The sequence below is a fragment of the Tupaia chinensis genome, unplaced genomic scaffold (assembly GCF_000334495.1).
Source record: "Tupaia chinensis unplaced genomic scaffold, TupChi_1.0 Scaffold000259_1, whole genome shotgun sequence".
NCBI classification, from domain to species: domain Eukaryota; kingdom Metazoa; phylum Chordata; class Mammalia; order Scandentia; family Tupaiidae; genus Tupaia; species Tupaia belangeri.
Window position 1 is genome coordinate 1,648,183 of NW_006159739.1, and position 20,900 is coordinate 1,669,082.

General features: G+C 38.7%; 1 protein-coding gene and 1 pseudogene across 12 annotated transcripts in view; both read left to right on the top strand.

Annotated features, from left to right (window-relative positions):
• TUT4 (terminal uridylyl transferase 4) overlaps positions 1-20,900 on the top strand; it is a 210,706-nt gene that overhangs the window by 164,170 nt on the left and 25,636 nt on the right. For all 12 annotated transcript variants that reach the window (XM_014588140.2, XM_014588142.2, XM_027772234.1 and 9 more), the window contains 6 exons: positions 475-564; positions 4,335-4,448; positions 19,166-19,243; positions 19,375-19,552; positions 19,821-19,868; positions 19,953-20,035. In XM_014588140.2, coding sequence (XP_014443626.1) covers positions 475-564; positions 4,335-4,448; positions 19,166-19,243; positions 19,375-19,552; positions 19,821-19,868; positions 19,953-20,035 — 591 coding nt within the window. The remainder of the gene's footprint in view (positions 1-474; positions 565-4,334; positions 4,449-19,165; positions 19,244-19,374; positions 19,553-19,820; positions 19,869-19,952; positions 20,036-20,900) is intronic.
• LOC102491703 (succinate dehydrogenase assembly factor 4, mitochondrial pseudogene) lies at positions 1,207-1,669 on the top strand (annotated as a pseudogene).

The window sequence follows — 20,900 nt, forward strand, 5'->3', positions numbered from 1 at the left end:
TATATAAATTTGTTATAGGGTATAGGCTTGCCAGGGAAAGAAAGAGAGTGAGTGGGAAAGTGAAAAAGCATCCCTTAGGAGAGATGGCCATGCCACAACTCCTTCTCCTCCTTTCTTCTCTCAGGATTTCAGGTACATACACATGGACCTAGCATGTTTTTCAAATTGCCAGGTCTGGGACTTGAACTGCATAATTGATCATGTGGGATCCAGCCATCCCAACTACCATGCCAATGACTGGCTCCTGACTGTACTTTTATGTTTAAAACTTTCAACTATGAGCAGCACGAAGATAAAGTATTTTATCAAAGTTTTGATATTTCCTTCAGATCGAAGGGTTTTTTTTTTTTTTTTGACTTATTAGGTATTTCAAGTTACACATCTATATATTTGTTCTATTTGGATTATATCTTTTTATGTGATTTGTAAATTTAAGAAATTTGAAATGCTTTCAAATATGTAATTATTTTTCAGGCTCAACATAACACAAGAATGCTAGCTACTTACGCAGCTATTGATCCTAGAGTACAGTACTTGGGATATACGATGAAAGTGTTTGCTAAGGTATTTATGAAAAAGTTAATGACTTGCTTTTTTATAATATTCATAATTAAAGTTAAACATACCGATATTAGACTTATGAAAGGTATTGTCTCAGTTTTGTTTATGTAAGCTTTTTTAAAAAGACATATTGGATAGATTGAATTTATACTGTTAAGGTACAGTGTTTTGTTTTGTTTTGTTTTGTTTTATTAGGTTTTTTCCATAGGGTGCGTGCCCTCACCAGAGAGACAGAGAGAGGGAAAGTAAGAAATCACCCCTTGGGAGGATGGTCACACCACAATCCCTTTTTGGAATTTTGGGCATGATGCACAAGCATCCAGTGTGACTTTCAGGCTGCTTCACCACCATGCCACCCACTGGCACCAGTGTACAGTGGCTCTTGGTTTTTTCATTGTGTGCTCTATTCTCATGTGCAGCCAACCCACTAATCAGTTTTTCAGTAGTAAAATTTCTTACAGCCTTGATGATTTTCAACCCAGATACGGAAATTGGCATAGCAGCCTTTAAAGAATCTCTGGGCTGAATCTATGGTTTGTGGTTAAGGCAGCCAGATTCCACATGGATGGTGGCACGGTTCAAACCCTGGCCCTGGAAAATAATGCCAGGTGTGTGTGTGTGCGTGCGCAGGCCTAAGATCCCAACAGGATAGAGAAATGTAAAAGAAGGGATTATGATGTGACAGTGTCCCCATGAGGCGTGCTTTGACTTCCTCTAGTGAGAGCATGCAGCCTCTTTTAAAAAAAAAAGAAAGAAAGAAAGAAAAAGAAGAGTCAGTGCCATGACTGCATCTGGGCTTGCTTGGCTGTTTGGCCACATCCTGGCCTCAGCTAGGAGAGCGGCAAGCTCATGCCTCCTGTGTCATTCTTTGAGGAAAACAAGTTCTTCTCAAGAAAGAAACCCTGAACCTGTCAAACAATCTCTTAAGAAACCATAGTTACCAGAAGGTCGTTTTGATGCACCAGAAGATTCCAGTTTAGAGAAGGAACCACTAGAAAAATTTCCAGATGGTGTTAATCCAGTTACCAAAGAAAAAGGTGGACCCAGGGGCCCAGAACCTACCTGATAAGGAAAATGGGGATGAAAAGGATGCTGTATTGATTTTTAAGTCATATCAGAATTGTTTTCTGAATATGTATATCTGCATTAACTACTTACTTATGATTTTTTATTTATATTCTTTAAGTCACCTAATTTCTATAATGTGCCTGAAATATATATGTGATGGCTTTAAAAGAAAATATGCTGCTATATATTATGAAAAGGAAAATATATCCATATTGGCACAGATTAACTTAAACTTAAATGCATTGGGGTATATAAATTATGATTAGAGCTGCACACCTTTATTATATTCCATCACTTTTCAGCTAAGATTGCTTCTAAGATGCACATGTGAATAAAATATTTTTTTAGTGGAAAAGAAAAGGAAAAAGAATCTCAGGGTTAGGAAATCTGATATTTAGATTTATCAAATTTTTCTGACAAAGAAAACAAAATAATACTAGTGTAACTGTATTCTTCTGTTTGAACACTTATGACATAGTTCTATAATAAGAAAACAGAATTGTAAATTTCATGATGGCAAGGACCTCTGATTGCCTAGTTCAGTTTAGTGCCTGCTTTATGGCAACTGATCAATGAACAGATAGCTTTATGAATGTGTGTTAGTGTACAGTTTTAGCAAGGGAATAACTTGGTCAGACTTTCATTTTACAAAGTTCAGTCTTTTTTTGAGAGAGAGATTTTTCCTATAGTGTACATACCCTTGCCAGAGAGACAGAGGCAGAGAGATAGAAAGGGGGAAATCACCCCCCAAAGGGGATGGTCACACTGCAGTCCCTTCTCCATTCTTCTCTCCCGATCTTGGGCACACATGCACACGCACCTGGCATGAGTTTTAAGTTGCCAGGTCTGGAACTCAAACTGTGGTCGACTACATGGTCCAGCAACATAACCATTACACCATCTGCTACTCTTGACAAACTTCAGTCTTTCTATCAGGGCAGCATATTTGTCAGATCTTTCTATACACGCTTTTCTGGAAAGGCTATTTTAGAAAAGGATAGCATGTAGGCATATGCTACATATAAAACTTGATGTAGCTACTTTTCTAGATTTACCTCACAAAATAACAGGATGATTTGTTGTAACTATGTGGAGTTTTGGTAATGAAACCAAGTGGTTTATGTCAGAAATCATACCTTTCCCCTTTATATATGAGCTAAATCCTTGCTCAAGGGGAGAAGTATTTGATGATTCTTTCAGGATTAAAAAAAAATTTTTTTTCATAGAGGTTATGTGTACTCACCAGAGAGACAGAAGGAGAAAGTACTCTTAAATTGGACAAAGTCACACCACAATCCTTTCTCAGTCTTTCCCTCCTTTTGGGATTTTGGGCATGAGCACATACATGCCTGGCATACTTCACTAGCCCTAGGACTCAGACTACACAGTTATCCATCTGGGAGATATGGCTGCCTTAATTATCAGGCCTTAGAGCTGGCTGAATTTTACCTTTCTGAACAGCCAAAATATTAATGTTCAGAATTTAAAAGGTTTAAAGGGATTTATGGTGAAAAATGGAAAATCTCTCTTCTACACCTCTCTTAGCCCTTGAGTACCTCTTGCTGGAGGTAGGCAATGTTAGAAGTAACTCGGTGTTTGCAAAAATAGGCCAGTAAAAACAAATACATTTCTTACCTAATTTTTTTTTTTTTTTTTGGAGAGATTTTTCACTGTAGCGCGCGTGCGCTCGCCAGACAGACAGAGAGAGCCATAGAGACAGAAAGCGAGAAATCACCCCCCAGGGGGGATGGTCACGCTGCAATCCCTTCTCCTCCATTCTCCTCTCGGGATCTTGGGCACACATGCACACGCGCCCGGCGTGAGTTTTAAGCCACCGGGTCTGGGATGCGAACCGCGGTCGACTACGTGGGAGTCCAGCAACATAGCCATTACGCTAACTGCTGGTTCCCCTACCTAATTTTTATTACAGGTATAGACACAGTGAAAACGTTCTGCTCTTAGCTTTTCTCACTTAGGAATAGATCTTAGAAGTTATTTCCTTTTACTATGCTAAGTGCTTTCTTGTTCTTCCTTTTTTATTATTATTATTTTAAAATTATTTTATTTAGATTTATTTATTTATTTATTTTAATTTGACCAGAGAGAGAGAAAGCAAGCTGCCAGGTCTGGGACTCAATTCGCAGTCGACCATGCGGAAGTCCAGTACCTGTAACCACCACTCCGGCTGCCGGCCCCATCCTTGTTCTTTCTTAATGGGAGCCTATTATTCCATTATGTGGAGTCTCCCCAATTTTTTAAAACTGTGCTTTACTAATGAACCTAAACTTGTTTTTTAATCCTTTTGCTTTTACAACAATGCTACAATAAAGAAACTTTTTGTTTAGTCATTTCACACATTTTTTTAGTGTGTTTACATAAGTTCTTTGGAAGAATTAATAGGTCAGAGGAAATGTGCTTATGTAATTTTGATATTGTCAAACTGTTTTTCATAGAGTTTCGATTAATTTACTTTCACCCATAATGTGTGAAAGTGCTGTTTCCCATAGTCTGTTTAACAGTTGTTCCCCCCTGCCCCATAACCCTGTTTAACTGTTTAGTAGTTTGTTATTGACGTTTTGGCTTTTTGCCAATTTGATGAGTTTAAAAAAAATAGTGTCTCAAAGTAGTTAATACTTCTACATTGAATAAGCTTCTGAAGTTTTGTTTTCAACCTTTTTCTTTTTCTTTCTTTCTTTTTTTTTAAGCGGTGTGACATTGGAGATGCTTCCAGGGGAAGTTTATCTTCATATGCATATATCCTTATGGTGCTGTACTTTTTACAGCAGAGAAAGCCACCTGTTATTCCAGTTCTACAAGAGGTAGGTATTTAAGAAAACTGTAATGTAGTTTATGCGAAAGCAGTGGGCCAAAACAAAGAAGATACTATTTAATTCATAACATCATGAAGGATTAAACAATAAACATTTGAAAAAATGTATTATGTGAGAATAGAGACTATCAAAAGATTATTGGATAAACAAAACCACTGAATCTTTTGTAACAATTTTGATTTTCAGTCCTAGAATGAGGCAGATGAATATGAAGTTTGTAACTTCATGAACTTACAAGTATGTAAGTTTTTTTTTTCTTTCTGGAACATTGTCCCTCCTTCTGCCTGGCAATGAATTTTGATTTATCCCTGTGTGTCCTTTAATCAATCTTAGGACTTTTGGTTGTGAACAAACCCAAGGAAATTGAACAAACCTGAGAAAACTCTTCTTCCTCTCTTTTTCTTTTTTTTTTTTTTGGTTTATGAGGGGTTTTTTTTGTTTGTTTGTTTGTTTTTTGTTTTTTTTTTGCTATAGGGTGCATGCACTCGTCAGAAAGACAGAGACAGAGAGACAGAAAGTGAGAAATCACCCCCTGGGGGTGTGGTGGCCACCTCGCAATCCCTTGTCCTTTCTCCTCTTGGGGTCTTAGGCATGCACACACGCGCGCCCGGCGTGAGTTTAAGCCAGCGGATCCAGGACTCTCACTACAGTCGATCACATCAGAATCCAGCAACATAGCCATTATGCCAAATGCTGGTCCCCTTCCTCTCTTCTAAAGTTATGTTAATTGCAGTAAGCATGTGAATACATATTGAGATAAACAGATTATACTCATACTAACTCAGAATTGGTGACACAGAGTACAAAGGAGTTTTTAACTGTCCATCAGATCTTACTGATTTTTGACACAGAGTGGATTTGTAGGCATTTGGGAGGATCTAGTTCTGATTTCTTTTCTTTCTTTCTTTTTTTTTTTTTTTTTTGTAGAGGTTTTTGCTACAGGGCATGTGCTCTCACCAGAAAGACAGACAGAGACAGAGAGATAGAAAGCAAGAAATCACCCCCCCAGGGGGATGGCCACACCACAATCTCTTCTCTTCCATTCTCCTCTCGGGATCTTGGGCATGCACGCACACGTGCCCCATGTGAGTTTAAGCCACCAGGTCTGGGACTCGAACTGCGGTTGACTACATGGAAGTTCAGCCACATAGCCATTGCTGCTAGCCCCCTTATTCTGATTTCTTAGAAGAGTGACTATTTTGAGGTCAAGAAACATCAGAATTTTTGGAAAACTGCATGTTTGGATTTCATGTAATAATTGATAGTGATGGCAAAGGAGATCAGAGAACAGCAAGCCATATTTTACGTGCCAGTTGGCCTTAGTAAGTTTTAAAAAATTCTAATGGATGACTTGTTTGTTTTTCTTTTTAGAAGTTTTTATTATTTTTTTAAGGCTAACTATATTTATTCATTTTATTTATTTGAATTTTACCAGAGAGGGACAGAGTGAGAGTGTGAGAGAGCCAGAGAGACAGAAAGCGAGAAAGCAAGCTGTCAGGTCTGGGACTCCAGTCGTAGTCAGCCATGTGGGAGTCCTGCACCCTCAACCACCATGCCACCTGCCGGCCCTGGTGATATGTGATTTTAATAGCATTTCCTTCCCTCTTCAAAAATGGAAGGGAAATAAAAATTTAAATATCTCTCCCTAGCAGAAAAATGTTAATTTCTTAAAATTTTAATTTTAAGAAAATCTTCACTGGGTTTTGTGTGTGTGCATGTGTGTGTGTTTTTAAATCCTTTATTTATTATTATTTTATTTAACTTTATTTATCTGTTTATTTTTAATTTGAGGGACAGAGAGAGTAAGAGCCCAAGAGGGAAAGTGAGAAAGCAAGCCACCTGGTCCAGAACTTTAACCGTGGTCAGCCATGTGGGAGTCCGGCACTTTTAACCACCAGGCCACCTGCTGGCTCTGAAAGTCTTTTTTTTTTTTTTCAGAATAGGTTTAAGTAGCAAAATTGAGAGGACAGTACAGATTTCCCCTTTGGCCCCTGCCACCACACATACGTACCCTCCCTCATCAACCCCATTAAAGTGATATTTCTTTTAGAATAGATGAGGGGCCAGCAGATGGCATAGGGGTTACGTTATTAGACTCCCACATAGCTAACTGTGGTTCAAGTCCCAGACCTGGTGACTTGAAAATCATGCCAGATGTGTGTGTGTAGACCTAAGATCCCAGGAAGAAAATGGAGGCGAAAGGATTGTGCATGATCATCCCCTCTGGGGAGTGATTTCTCACTTTCCCTCTCACTGTTTCTTTCACTGGTGAATGTATGCTCCCTAAGGCAAAAATCTCTTTTAAAAAAACAATAGATGGGGACCAGCAGCTGGCGTGGTGGATACATCACTGGACTCCCATGTAATCGACCACGGTTTGAGTCCTGGACCCGGTGGCTTAAACTCATGCTGGGTGTGTGTGTGTGCATGCCCAACATCCCTAGAGGAGAATGGAGGAGAAGGGATTGTGGCATGACCATCCCCCCTGGGGGGTGATTTCTCGCTTTCTGTCTCTCTCTGTCTTTTTGGCGAGCACACATGCTCTATAGCAAAAACCTCTCCAAAAAAAAAATAAATAAATTCCCTTATGCTCTGCCTAGTCATCCTGTTTCTCCTGGTCCCTGGCAACCACTGATTTTTTTTTTTTTTTCTGAGAGGTTTTCACTATAGGGCGTGTGCGCTTGCCAGACAGACAGAGAGAGACATAGAGACAGAAAACGAGAAATCACCCCCCAGGGGGGATGGTCATGCCACAATCCCTTCTCCTCCATTCTCCTCTCGGGATCTTGGGCACGCACGCACACGTGCTCGGCGTGAGTTTTAAGCCACTGGGTCCAGGACGCGAACCGCGGTCGACTATGTGGGAGTCCAGCAATATAGCCATTACGCTAACTGCTGGTTCCCGCAACCACTGATTTTTTGTGTGTGTATCTCTGTAGTTTTGTCTTTTCCAGAGTATCATTTAATTGGAATGATGTAGTAGGTAGTATTTCACATTGACTTTTCTTCACTCAGTAATATGGATGCCTTGATTGCCTTTTTTTTTTTTTTTTTTTGTTTCTGAATTTTTTTTTTTAAGTTCTGAATAATATTCTATTTGTCTGGGGACTAGCAGTTGGTGTAATGGCTATGTTGCTGGACTCCCATGTAGTCAACCCAGACCCGGTGGCTTAAATTCATGCTGGGTGCATATGTGTGCATTACCAAGATCCTGAGAGGAGAATGGATGAGAAAGGATTGCGGTGTGGCTATCTTCCCTGGGGGGTGATTTCTCGCCTTCTGTCTCTCTGTCTGTCTCTGTCTTTCTGGTGAGCACATGTGCCCTATAGCAAAAACCTCTCCAAAAAAAAAAAGAAAAATTCTATTGTCTGAGTGTACTATATTTTGTCTCTTTACCTCCTAAAAGACATCTTGGTTGCTTCCAAATTGGCAGTTATAAATTAGTAAAATAATAAACATCTATGTGTAGGTTTTTATGTGGATATAATTTTCAAAACTCTTGGGTAAATATTGATTGGGATTACTGGTGATATCTAAAAGTATGTTTAGTTTGTAAAAAATTGCCAAACTGTCTTCTCTTGTGACTGTGCCATTTTACGTTCCCACCAAAAATGAATGAGTGTTGACTGTTCCATTTTACATTCCCACCAATAATGAATGAGCGTTCTTATTTTTCCCTATGTTTGCTAACATTAAGTGTTGTCAGTATCCTGGATTTTGGCCTTTTCTGTTAGATGTGTAATGTTATTTTATTGTTATTTATTTACTTTCTCAATGAGAGACAGGGAGACACGCACACATACAAAGAGAGACAGCCACCCCTCAAAGGGTCTTCATGCTGTAATCTACCCCTAGTCTCTGCTCGTTTGATCACAGATGTGTGCACATGCCTACCATGCTCAGGGAGGTCCTGGGATGTGAACCTAGGACCCTTCCCTTATGGATTCAGTTGTGATATCACTGCCAATACCTGGCCCATTCATTATTGTTTTAATTTGCATTTTCCTTATTGCATATGATGTGAAGCATCTTTTCGTAGGCTTATTTGACATTCATGTATCATTTTTGGTAAGGTGTATGTTAAGGTCTTTGGCTCATTTTTTTAAACAGATTGTTCTTACCATCAAGTTTTAAGAGATCTTTGTATATTTTGCATAATAGGCATTTATCAGATGAGTCTTTTACAAATATCTTCTCTGTCCCGACCCGGGGGGACAGCCGAACGGGTTTCTTGAGTGAAGGAGTGAGAGCCGGGGCAAGCAGCGTAGTGTTACAGCACGGAGACGACAGCGTCGTCTGTTTATTGTGGGCAGCACGGTACAGCACAGAGACGACGCAGTGTCACAACTCTTAAGGGTCGCGGCGTCTTCTGTTGGCCGCGACGCGGTATCACAACTCTTCAGGGTCGTCCGGAGACGATGTAGTGTTACAGCTCTTCAGGGTCTCCCAGGTCGTCTGGAGACGATGCAGTGTCAGCTCTTCAGGATCTTCAGGGTCGTCTGGAGACTGCGCGGTGTTTCAGCTCTTCAGGCTCTTCTGTTGTCGTCTTCCTGGTCGTCGTCGTCGTCTGGCTACTGTGGGCCAGGCATCGTGGTTATATACACTGTGGTGGGTTGCAAACGGTGGGCCCTGATTGGTTGTTAACGGTGGGCCCTGATTGGTTGTTAACGGTGGGCCCTGATTGGTTGTTAACGGTGGGTTATGATTGGTTGCTTTTGGACCAATCATGAGGTGCAGGATATGCAAATTTGAGGGATTCTAGTGATCAATCAGAGCAAGGTTTCGAAGGTCAGGTTTTTGGAAGGGAACCAATCATGGTAACTGTTTGCTCTCTGAGAAACTTCAGCAGACTCGCTGGTGCGCAGCTTCCCACACTTCTCCAGTTTGTGGTTTGTTTTTTCATTCTTATGACAATCATCTTTTACAGAGCAGAATACTTCACTTTAAAGAAATGCAGCTTGTCAGTTGTTTGTTTCATGGGTTGTTCCTTTGGGGTTGTATCTAAAAAGTCATCTCTATATTTGAGTCGTCTAGGTTTCTCCTGTATAATCTTGTAGGAGTTTTATAGTTTGGTATTTCACATTTGGGTCTATGACCCATTTTTGTGAATGGTGTGAGGTCTATGTCTGGATTCATGTTTTTGCATGTGGGTGTCCAAGTTTAGCACCATTTTAAAAAATGACTATTTTTAGATCATTTTATTGCCTTTACACCTTTGTCAAAGATAAATTGCCTGTATTTATATGAATCTATTTTTGAGCTCTCTGTTCTATTTATTTATTTGATTGTTCTTTTGCCAGTAGTAAACTTTATTTATTACCATAGCTTTTTATTTTTTTTAACAGAGATTATTTTGCTATAAGGTGTATGCGCTTGCTGGAGAGACAGAGACAGAAAGCAAGAAATTACTCCCCACCAGGGAGGGTGACCACATCGCAGTACCTTCTCCTCCACCCTCCTCTTAGGATTTTGGCATGAGTTGATTGTGTAATTTTTTTCTGTAGGCACACATGCCAGGCATGAGTTTTAAGCCTCCAGGTCCAGAACTCAGACCACATTTGACTACGTGGGAGTCCAGCAATGTAATCATTACACCTTCTGCTGGTTTCACCATAGCTTTTTTATATGTCTTGAAGTTGTATTGGCTGTTCTCTATATTTGTTTTTCTCCTTCAATATTGTGTTGATTTTATGTTTCTTTTGTCTCTCTGCATAAACTTTTAGAATCAGTTTGTTGATATTCACAAAGTAACTTACTGGGGTTTTGATTAAGATTGCATGGATTCTATAGATCAAATCAGGAAAAATGGACACTTGACAATATAAAATCTTTCCATCCATGAACTCATAACTCTCAATTTATTTCATTCTTTAATTTTGTTCATCAGAATTTTGTAAATGTATTTACAATTTTATGCATATTTTGTCAGATTTATATCTATGTATTTAAAAAATTTTGGGTGCTAATGTAAATAGTATGCACTTTTAATTTCATAGTCAACTTGTTCATTGCTTGTATATAAGAAAGGGTTGGGTTTTGTACATTAACCTTCTAGCCTGCAGCCTTGGCTTAACTGCTTATTAGTTCCCAGTTTTTGGGTTGGTGTTGTTTCTTTTTAGATTCTCTATGTCAATGAGAATCAAAGAAATGCAGCTTTATTTCTTCCTTTCCAAACTGTAACCTTTTATTTACTTTTCTTGTCTTATTGCATTACCTAGGACCTCCAGCATTCACATTAGTTAGGACGTTCCAGATGTTGGAAAGTTGTGGTAAGAGGGGACATCTTTGCCTTGTCCCTGATATTAGTGGGAAAGCTTATAGTTTCTCACCAATAATATGTTATCTGGAGGGATTTTATTCTTCATAAACTTGAGAAAATTCCCTCTATTCCTAAATTATTGAGAGTTTTTTTATCATGAGTAGTTGTTGGATTGTCAAGTCTTTCTTTATCTATGGATATGATCATGTGACTTTTCTTATTTAGCCTATTGATGTGTAATTTTTTTTTTTTGAGAGGTTTTTGCTATAGGGTGGTTGCCAGAAAGACAGAGACAGAGAGACAGAAAGCAAGACATCACCTCCCAGGGGTGATGGCCACATTGCAATCCCTTCTCCTCCCTTGTCCTTTTGGGATCTTGGACACACACACACACTCACGTGCCTGGCATGAGTTTAAGCCACTGGGTCTGGGACTCGAAACGCAATCGACTATATGGGAGTCCAGCGACATAGCCATTATGCCAACTGCTGGTCCTGATGTGTAAATTTTTTATATTCAGTTGTTAAACTAGCCTTGCATACTTGGGATAAATCTCACTTGTTCTTGATGTATAACTCGCTTTATACATTGTTGGATTTGATTTGCTATTATTTGGAGGGAGGGTGGGTTTTTACATGTTTGTTCAGGAGAGATATTGGTCTTCAGTTTTCTTGCAATATTTTTGTCTGGTTTTGGTATGAGGATAGTGCTGGCCTTAAATTAGAAAGTATATCTTTTTCTAACTTTTTCTTTAAAAAGAAATTATTTATTTAATTTATTATTATTACTTTTTAAAATTTGCTATAGGGCATATGCACTCACTTAAGAAAGAGAGTAAGTGAGAAAGCAAACCACCAGGTCCGGGACTCAAACCACAGTTGGCCATGTGGTAGTCCTTTACCACCTGCCACCTGCTGGCCCCTTATTTTTCTAACTTCTGAACTAGCTTGTAGAGAATTGCTTCAATTTCTTCCTTAAATGTTTGTTAGAATTCACTAGTGAACCTATATAGGTCTTGTGCTTTCATTTTTATTAATTATTATTAAGGGTTATTAATTATTGGTTCAATATTTTTAATACATTTATGCCTATTTATAGGTTGTTTCTTGTGTGCATTTAGTAGATTATATCTTTTTAAGGAATTGGTCTGTTTCATATTTGATTATCAAATTTGTGGGCCAAGAGTTATTCATAGTATTGCTTTATTATTCTTTTAATGTTATGTATTGATGTTCTCTTTTTCATTTCTGGTATCAGTCGTTTATGTCCTTTCTCTTTTTTTGTTTTTTAGCCTAGTTGTTGGTGATTTTTTTTTTTTTTTAATAATGTTCTTCACTGTAGAATATAAAATTTGCCATGAATTTGATAGGCTTCCCATGACCAACATCACTCTCTGTATTGGTCTAATTGTTGTTTAGGCTTTAAATTTGAGTATCTTATGCATGATAGTACCAGTAGTAACATTTGCCAGTTTGCTATTTTGATGAAATACCATGATTAATAATAATGGGCCACAAATTTTTTTTTCCTTTTTTTTTGGAGAGGTTTTTGCTATACGGCGTGTGCGCTCGCCAGACAGAGAGACAGAAAGCGAGAAATCACCCCCCAGGGGGGATGGCCATGCCACAATCCCTTCTCCTCCATTCTCCTCTTGGGATCTTGGGCATGTACGCACACGTGCCCGGCGTGAGTTTAAGCCACCAGGTCCGGGACTCAAACCGCGGTTGACTACGTGGGAGTCCAGCGACATAGCCATTACACTAAATGCTGGTCCCAGTCACAAATTTTGTTTTTATGTTGGTTTGTGTTCTCTCATTAATTGTGTCTTTGGAGTCATTGAGGTAGCATGAAATAAAGAAAAGAGAGTCAGAACTAGTCAGAATCCTAGTTCTGATATTTGGCCTTTATATAAGCTGCCTGACCTTCACATGTCTGAGTTTTATCATTAGTAAAAATATAATAGTAATGGGACCAGCAGGTGGTGTGGTGGTTAAGGCGCTGGACATTCCCACATGGCCGACCACAGTTCAAGTCCTGGACCTGGTAGCTTACTTTCTCACTTCTTCTCTCTCTCTCTCTTTGGTTGAATTAAAAAAATAATAATAAATGGATGAATAAATTTGAAATAGTAGTAACATTACTGTTATTTTAATATTGGTAGTAACCAGAGACATGGAATGACTTTGAATGTATGTTCTAGTATGTCCTAAACAGGCTTTCATAAACAGTGGTTACTTTTATTGTTATTTTTACTGTTATAATTATTATTAGTAGCATTAGTAATATTATTATTGGAAAAATGTAAGTAGGATTGCCACATTAAATTTCAAAAATCTCCCATTATTTGCTTAATAGGCAGTGATTGATAAAATGAGAGACAGTTCATGGCATGTTTCCCATCATAATGAGCTCCGATTGTGGGGAACTTTGTTACACATATAGACTGATGATATGGGATGTTTGCATCTGGCCTTTTTTGGTTGTCAATTGGGACCCCATTATCCATTGCTGTGTCATCATTTAAGTATTGGTCATTGGCATTGATTATCTTTTGAGGGTAAGGATATGTTCAATGAAGCTAATGATCTCTGGCTCCATTTGTATTAGAATCTGACTTTACGTGACTGTAGTAATTAGGGTTCAGCTATGAGTGTTTTTTTGGATGTTTAACAATGTAATGTTCTTTAGGTCAAGAGGACTTTTATAAGCAGAAGATTTTTGCTGTACTCTAGTAAATAATCATAAGTAAAAAGCAAATTTCCACACAAAAATTAATACTAAAATAGACTTAGGAGTGTTGCTCATACTTGACTTTATGAAATTTTATGTTACATTAACCTATGTCATCTTAAAAATTGCAATTGAAGGGACCAGCAGATGCTGTAGTGGTTACATTGCTGGACTCCCACCTAGTCAACCACGATTCAAGTCCCACACTCAGCAGTCTAAAACTCAGGCCAGGTGCATGTGTGTGTGTGTGTGTGCCCAAAATACCAAGAGGAGAATGGAGAAGGGATTGTGGCATAGTCATCCCCCCTGGTGGGTGATTTCTAGCTTTCTGTCTCTCCAGTGAGTGCAGGCATCCTGTAGCAAAAATCTCTTTTAAACAAAATTGCAATTTAATAGATGGACCTTGAGGACATTATGCTGAATGAAATATACAAGTTGCAGAAAGACAAATACTATTTGATTTTGTCTATATGAGGTACCTAGAGTAGTCAAATTTGTTTTTCAGGCAGAATATAGAGTGGTGGTTGCCAGGAGTTGTGTGCGGAGAATGAGAAGTTATAGTTTAATGGGTACAGAGTTTTAGTTTTACAAGATTCAAAGAATTCTATTAATGAATGATGGTAACAAAACAGGACTGGTGTACTTAAGCCACTGAACTGTACATCTAAGATGGCTAATTTTATGTTACATGTATTTTACTACGATCATAAAATAGTACAACTTAAATTTAGCAGTACATACTAAATATTACAATAAAGTATGAAAGTAAGTATAGAAATGTTCAGAGTCGCTTCTAATACAAATATGTTGACTTGTTTGGTGAGGATTTAGAGAGAGCTTAGTGCTAAGTGGAGGTTCATTGGCGAGAGGAAGAACGGGGTTGCAGGAGAGTGGCGGGAGAGTGAGAAAAAAGAAAATACGAGATTATGCATGGATCTGAGAGAGGATAGCTTTAGTGCTCCTGAGAGCTAAAACAGTGGAGAATCAGACACATGAAAGTTCAAAAGAATAGGCAAATTGAGTTAATTAAACACTTTCCAGGACTCACAAGTCCTCTTGTTATGTTACCAGCTAACACAGTTGTGTTCTAATCAAGATTGTTACTCAAAAGTAAGAATGCTCTTAAAAGAATCAAGGTCTAAAGCTTGTTTTATTTTAGTATTTGGTACATAAATAAATCTGTATTACAAAGCACAGAATACTTGTAATAGCATCCAAATTTTTTTTTTTAAGAGATTTTTGCCTTAGGGCATGTACACTCACCAGAAAGACAGAAAGCCATTTCCCCTAGGGGAATAGCTATGCTGCAGTCCCTTATCCTCCATTCTCCTCTTGGGATTTTGGCACACATGCACATGTGTCCAGTGTGAATTTGAAGCTGCCGGGTCTGGGACTTGAACCACAGTCAACCATGTGAGGGTCCAGCGCCTTAATCACTACACCACCTGCTGGCCACAGCATCCAAATCCTTAAGAATAAAATATTATATTTCAGGGACCAGCAGATGGCATAATGGTTACATCGCTGGACTCCCATGTAGTCGACTGTGATTCGAGTCCCTAACCCAGTAGCTTAAACCTCATGACAGGTGTGTGTGTGTGTGCGTGCCCAAGATCCTGAGAAGAGAATGGAGGAGATGGGATTGTGGCACGGCCATCCCCCCGAGGGGTAATTTTTCACTTTCTGTCTCTGTGTCTCTGTCTCTGTGGCGAGCGCATGTGCCCTATAGCAAAAATCTCTCTCTCTAAAAAAGAATAATAATAATATGCTTCAGCCTCTAAAACCTTTGTTTTTTGGGGTTTTTTTGAAGGTAGGAACTCATGTGTTTTGCATTAGATATTATTATCTGTTATCGCCCAGCTGTCATGTTTTCTCTTTTCCTGGAGAGGTTTTTTTTTTTCCTATAGGGCGCGTGTGCTCGCCAGACAGACAGAGATACAAAGTGAGAAATCACCCCCCAGAGGGGATGGCCACACTACAATCCCTTCTCCTCCATTCTCCTCTCGGGATCCTGGGCACAGCAGGCACACGCGCCCGGTGTGAGTTTAAGCCACTGGGTCCGGGACTCTAACTGCGGTCGACCACGTGGAAGTCCAGCGACATAGCCATTATGCTAACTGCTGGTCCCACGTTTTCTTTTTTTGAAATGTCAGAACTTATGCTAGATAAGTTTTAGGAATTATATTTGTTTAAGTTATATGAAAAGATAAAAGTCCCTGGAAAATTGACCTTTATTTAAGTTACAGAATAAATATACTCATTCAATGAACATGTTGAATGAAATACATTAAGTTCTAACTTCTGGAAGTTTGTAGAGAATGGAATTAAGGGACCAGCAGATGGCGTAATGATAACGTCACTGGACTCCCATGTTGTCAACCGTGGTTTGAGTCCTGGACTCGGTGGCTTTTTTTTTTTTTTTTTTTTTTGAGAGGTTTTTGCTATAGGGTGTGTGCACTTGCCAGAAAGTCAGAGAGAGACAGAAAGCAAGAATAACACCCCAGGAGGGATGGCCACACTGCAATCCCTTCTCCTCCATTCTCCTCTCTGGACCTTGGGCATGCATGCACACACGCCTGGCATGAATTTAAACCACCAGATCCAGGACTCAAACTGTGGTCAACATAGCCATTACGCCAACTGCTGGTCCCAAGTCTTAGACCTGGTGGCTTAAAACTTATGTTGGGCACATGCGCATGCATGCCTAAGATCCCAAGAGGAGAATGGAGGAGAAGGGATTGTGGTGTGGTCATCCCCCTGCTGGGTGAATTCTCACTTTCTGTCTCTCTCTGTCTCTCTGGTAAGCACACAGGCCCTATCGCAAAGATCTCTCTCTCTTTCTCTCAAAAAAGATAAAAGCAAAGAAAGAAAATGGAATTAAAATATGAGTTTGTTACAGCCAGCAGTTGGCATGGTGATTAAAGTGCTGACTCCCATATGGCTGACTGTATTTCAAGTCCTGGACCTGGTGGCTTGAAAATTACGCAGGTGCTTGTGTGTGTATTCCCGAAATCTTAGGAGAAGGGATTGTGGTGTGGCCGTCCCTCCTAGTGGATGATTTCTCTTTGCCTCTCATCATCTCTCTGTTTCTCTCTGGCAAGTGTGCGCATCCTTATGGCAAAAAATCTTTAAAAAAAAAAAAAGTGTATTTACCTTGTTCCAAAATATTTTTGAAATACATGCATAGTTTTTTTATAATATACATTTTCTATGAACTCTTTGAAGATTTTTCCACCTCCTATATTCTGTATTGCAAACTTTGCCTTGTAGAGTTTTGGGCTCCAGAAATAAAATACATTCCTTGCCCACAAAGAATTTATACCTGAGAATGAAATGGTAGGTGCTTGACATGTAGTCAATTTTGTAAATCACTGTCCTCCAAATGAAAAAGACTATAGGGACCACTTTATCTAATGTTTTTTAACTCTTTTCCAGGGCCTGTGTCTATGTGTGTGTGTGCTTGTGTGTGTTGGGGGGGGATAGTGATAGGCAGTGAGGGAAGAGCAGGTCAAAGATGTGGTATGTTGACTGACCCCATGACCTAGAGGTTAAGTGAGCCAAATCATGTGTGGCCAGTTGTGCTCTGAATCCTGGTTGTAGAGGCTTGAAAAACAGGCCAAGTGTGTGTGGTACTCAAAATCCTGATAGGATGGAATAATGAGAAGGGATTGTGGCATGATCATGTCTCTCAGAGGGGTGATTTCTTCTCTTTTCTCTGTCTCTGTGAGCACTCACACCCTTTGGCAGTTATCAGAAAGAAAAAAATAGAGGTGTGTATGGTTTTTCTACTCACCGAGGAGGTTTTGTTTTAGGAAATCTATAGATTAAAAAAAAGTTTGTGAACTACCGTAGTATTCTCATTTCTCTGAGAAAACTAAGAACTTATGGGAATTATCTTATTTCCCAGAGTCACTGTTCTGCAGGACCCAGGCTAAACATGAGGTCTGTTGCCTCTCAACTGTTGAACCTTTCTGCTTTATTTATCTTTTTCTTGAAATTCCTTTTGTGAAAAAAGTCTCAATATTACTTATGGAGGTCAGTTGTATCCTTAAAATCATGTCATGAGACACTTTTTCTTCTATAAAATAGCATTCCTTCTCTCCTTGCTCTCTTTAAAAAAATAGGACTGTGAATATTACTCATAATTAATAATAATAATAAATGTATAATTTGTTTCAATATGTCAGGGAAAGACACCTAATTAAAAAAAAATCAGCATCCAGTGTGTTTTTTATCCTTATCTGATATATTTAACTGGTTAAAGGTAGTAGATCCCAGGTCAGCCTCAATGGGACAGTGTTAATGTAGCACACTCCTATGCTGAAGCCCCATAGCAAGTTCCCCGGTTTGCATCTGGAGGTCTCCCTGTATATGAAGGGTGTATATGGGACTGTGATCATGGCTGGCTGAGGCTGGGATAGGGGGTGGATGATGGTGTGAATACCTTGGTGAGGGTGCCTGTCTTTTCTCTCTCATAGAAAAAATAATTAAACTTAAAAAAAGGGAGGGTCTTATTCCATTTCTTCTATGCTATTCATAGAAAGCTTTATCCTACATGGCTAACCATGGTTTTAATTTTAGATGCAGTGGCTTGAAAAAACATGCTAGGTGCATGTTTTTTGTGTGGGGGCCCCAAATCCTGACAGGATAAAGAAATACAAGAGTGGGGCCAACAGATGGTGTAGTGGTTATGTTGTCGGACTCCCACATGGCTGACTGTGGTTTGAGTCCCAGACCTGGTGGCTTAAAACTCACACCAGGTGCATATGCGTGCATGCCCAAGATCCTGGGAGGGGAATAGAGAAGAAGGGATTTAAAGCATGGCCAATCCTCCCCTTAGAGGTGATTTCTCTCTTTCACTCTCACTGTCTCTCTCCATCTCTCTCTCTCTGGGGAGTGTATGTGCCCTAAGGCAGAAACCTCTTTTAAAAAAGAGAGAGAGAGAGAGAGAGAGAGAGAGAGAGAAGAAATAGAGGAGTAAGCATCACGGTTCCAGTCCCGGATCTGGTGGCTTACTTTCTCTCTCTCTCTGTGTCTGTGTGTGTGTTTCTCTCTGGTGAAATTTTAAAAAATGTGAATGAATAAATAAAAAAAAAAATTATTATTTTTTTAAAAAATCACTGAGTGCTGTGCATGTATGCCCAAAATCCTAGGAGGAGAAGGGATTGTAGCATGACCATCCCCTTGGGGGGTGATTTCTCACTTTCCTTTTCACTATCTCTGTCTCTCCAGTGAGTGCATGCACCTTTTGGTAAAAACCTTTATTGAAAAAAAAAAAGTTTAAAGGGGTACTAGATCCCAAAAAAATAAGTGTACTGATTTACTTTTGGGTGCACATTCAGTGGATGTTATATACTATGCATTTGTACATCTGTGGTTCTGTGATGAAATTGCCATTTTCATTTTCCTTTCTTTAGTTTTGCTTTATTAATTTTGGATTAATAAATGGATATCTTTTAATAGGTCAAATCGGTATTATCAAGTGACGTAAAATGTTATTTGGAGGAAGTGATGCTCTTAAGATCTCCTTCCCAGTTTAGACTTTGAGACATATTTTATTTGTTAAATTACTTGGCTTGAAATTATTCCTAATGTATTTTTTCTGGAAGAGGTCTTTCCATACATCTTTAAATTCCCTAAATGAAGTGAGGGTATTGTAGAGACATTGGGTTGGGTAACAAAATCTAATGAGTTTAAAATTAATTGTTTTATGCAGATCTTTGATGGAAAACAGATTCCACAGAGAATGGTTGATGGATGGAATGCCTTTTTCTTTGATAAAACTGAAGAACTGGTAACTTTTTATTAGTCTTTATGTTATAGAATGCTCTTAGATACACGTTAGGTTTTGCATAATTTAATAATTTTACTTGGATTTGTCATACATATTTTGGATAGTATAGATCTTCTCTTCTCTTCTCCTAGAAAAAACGTTTACCTTCACTTGGAAAGAACACAGAATCATTAGGAGAGCTTTGGTTGGGGCTTCTTCGCTTCTATACTGAAGAGTTTGATTTCAAGGAATATGTAATTAGCATTCGGCAGAAAAAGCTGTTGACAACTTTTGAGAAGCAGTGGACATCCAAATGCATTGCTATTGAAGGTAATCATTTAAACTTTCATTATTTAGGAGCAAAACAAAAATTTGGCCATGGAAATTGAAGGGAAAACTGAAACACATGATTTAGGAGAGTCTTCTTCTTGTTTTTTTTTTCAGTTTCCATCCCTTAATTCATAATTTTAAAAGAGTAATTTGTGGCTTTGTATAGTCTGATTATGTATAGTCTTAGGTTGTACTTAAGACTATAAGTATATTTTATGGCACAGTGAACAGAATTCTTAATTTAAAAAATAAAATGTCTTTTTTCTAGACCCTTTTGACTTGAATCATAACCTTGGTGCTGGAGTTTCTAGAAAAAGTAAGTTTTAAATACAGCATTTTCTTGCTTTTAAAACACGAACACATTAATGTCTACATCATTATTGTTTCCTTTTTTTAATAGTGACAAATTTCATCATGAAGGCATTTATAAATGGAAGGAAGCTTTTTGGTACCCCTTTTTATCCACTCATTGGCAGAGAAGCTGTAAGTTTACATTATATCTTTTTTTCTATAGAACTTTTTTCTAATAGTAGAAGAAACCAAATCCTGTTTCTAAATTGACATAAGGAATAAGCAAAGAGATGATCAGTAAACACCATATTTTCCAAATTGTACTTATTATAATCCATAATGAGATATATATTAAGTTTTATTTGTTTACTCTATCTGTTAAATTCAGTGTCTTCTTATAAACTCCATGAAGATAGTATCCATATCTTTATGATTCAGCTTTGTATGTACAATGCCTGTCATAGTATCTGGAACATTGAATGTACCAAATAAACATTTGTTGAGTGAGTGAGAGTAAATAGTGAAGGCTTGGGATTGTTGAATTTTGCATTTGAGGTGCTAACCCTCTTCTTGTTTTTCTTGAGAGGTTTTTGCTATAGGGCGTGTGTGCTCGCCAGAAAGAGAGAGAGTCAGAAAGCGATAAATCACCCCCCAGGGGAAGTGGCCACGTCACAATCCCTTCTCCTCCGTTCTCTCAGGATCTTGGGCACACATGCACACATGCCTGGTGTGACTTCAAGCCACCGGGTCTGGGACTCGAACCATAGTTCACTACATGGGAGTCCAGCGACATAGCCATTACGCTAACTGCTGGTCCCAGGTGCTAATTCTCTTCTATCTCTAGAAATCTTGATGAAAATATACACAGAGAAGACAAAACAAAAGAAATACTTTATTATTTGCTGAGGCTTTTCTAATTGTAGCCTTGGCAAGCTAAATTAAAAGGCCTGGAACTGAGAGGTTCCTGTTTGCCTGAACTGGGTGGTACATTCCTCTTGGACTTACTGTGGTTTTTTACTTACTTTCTAATAGCTAAGGAGACTGTAGAAGCTCTCGG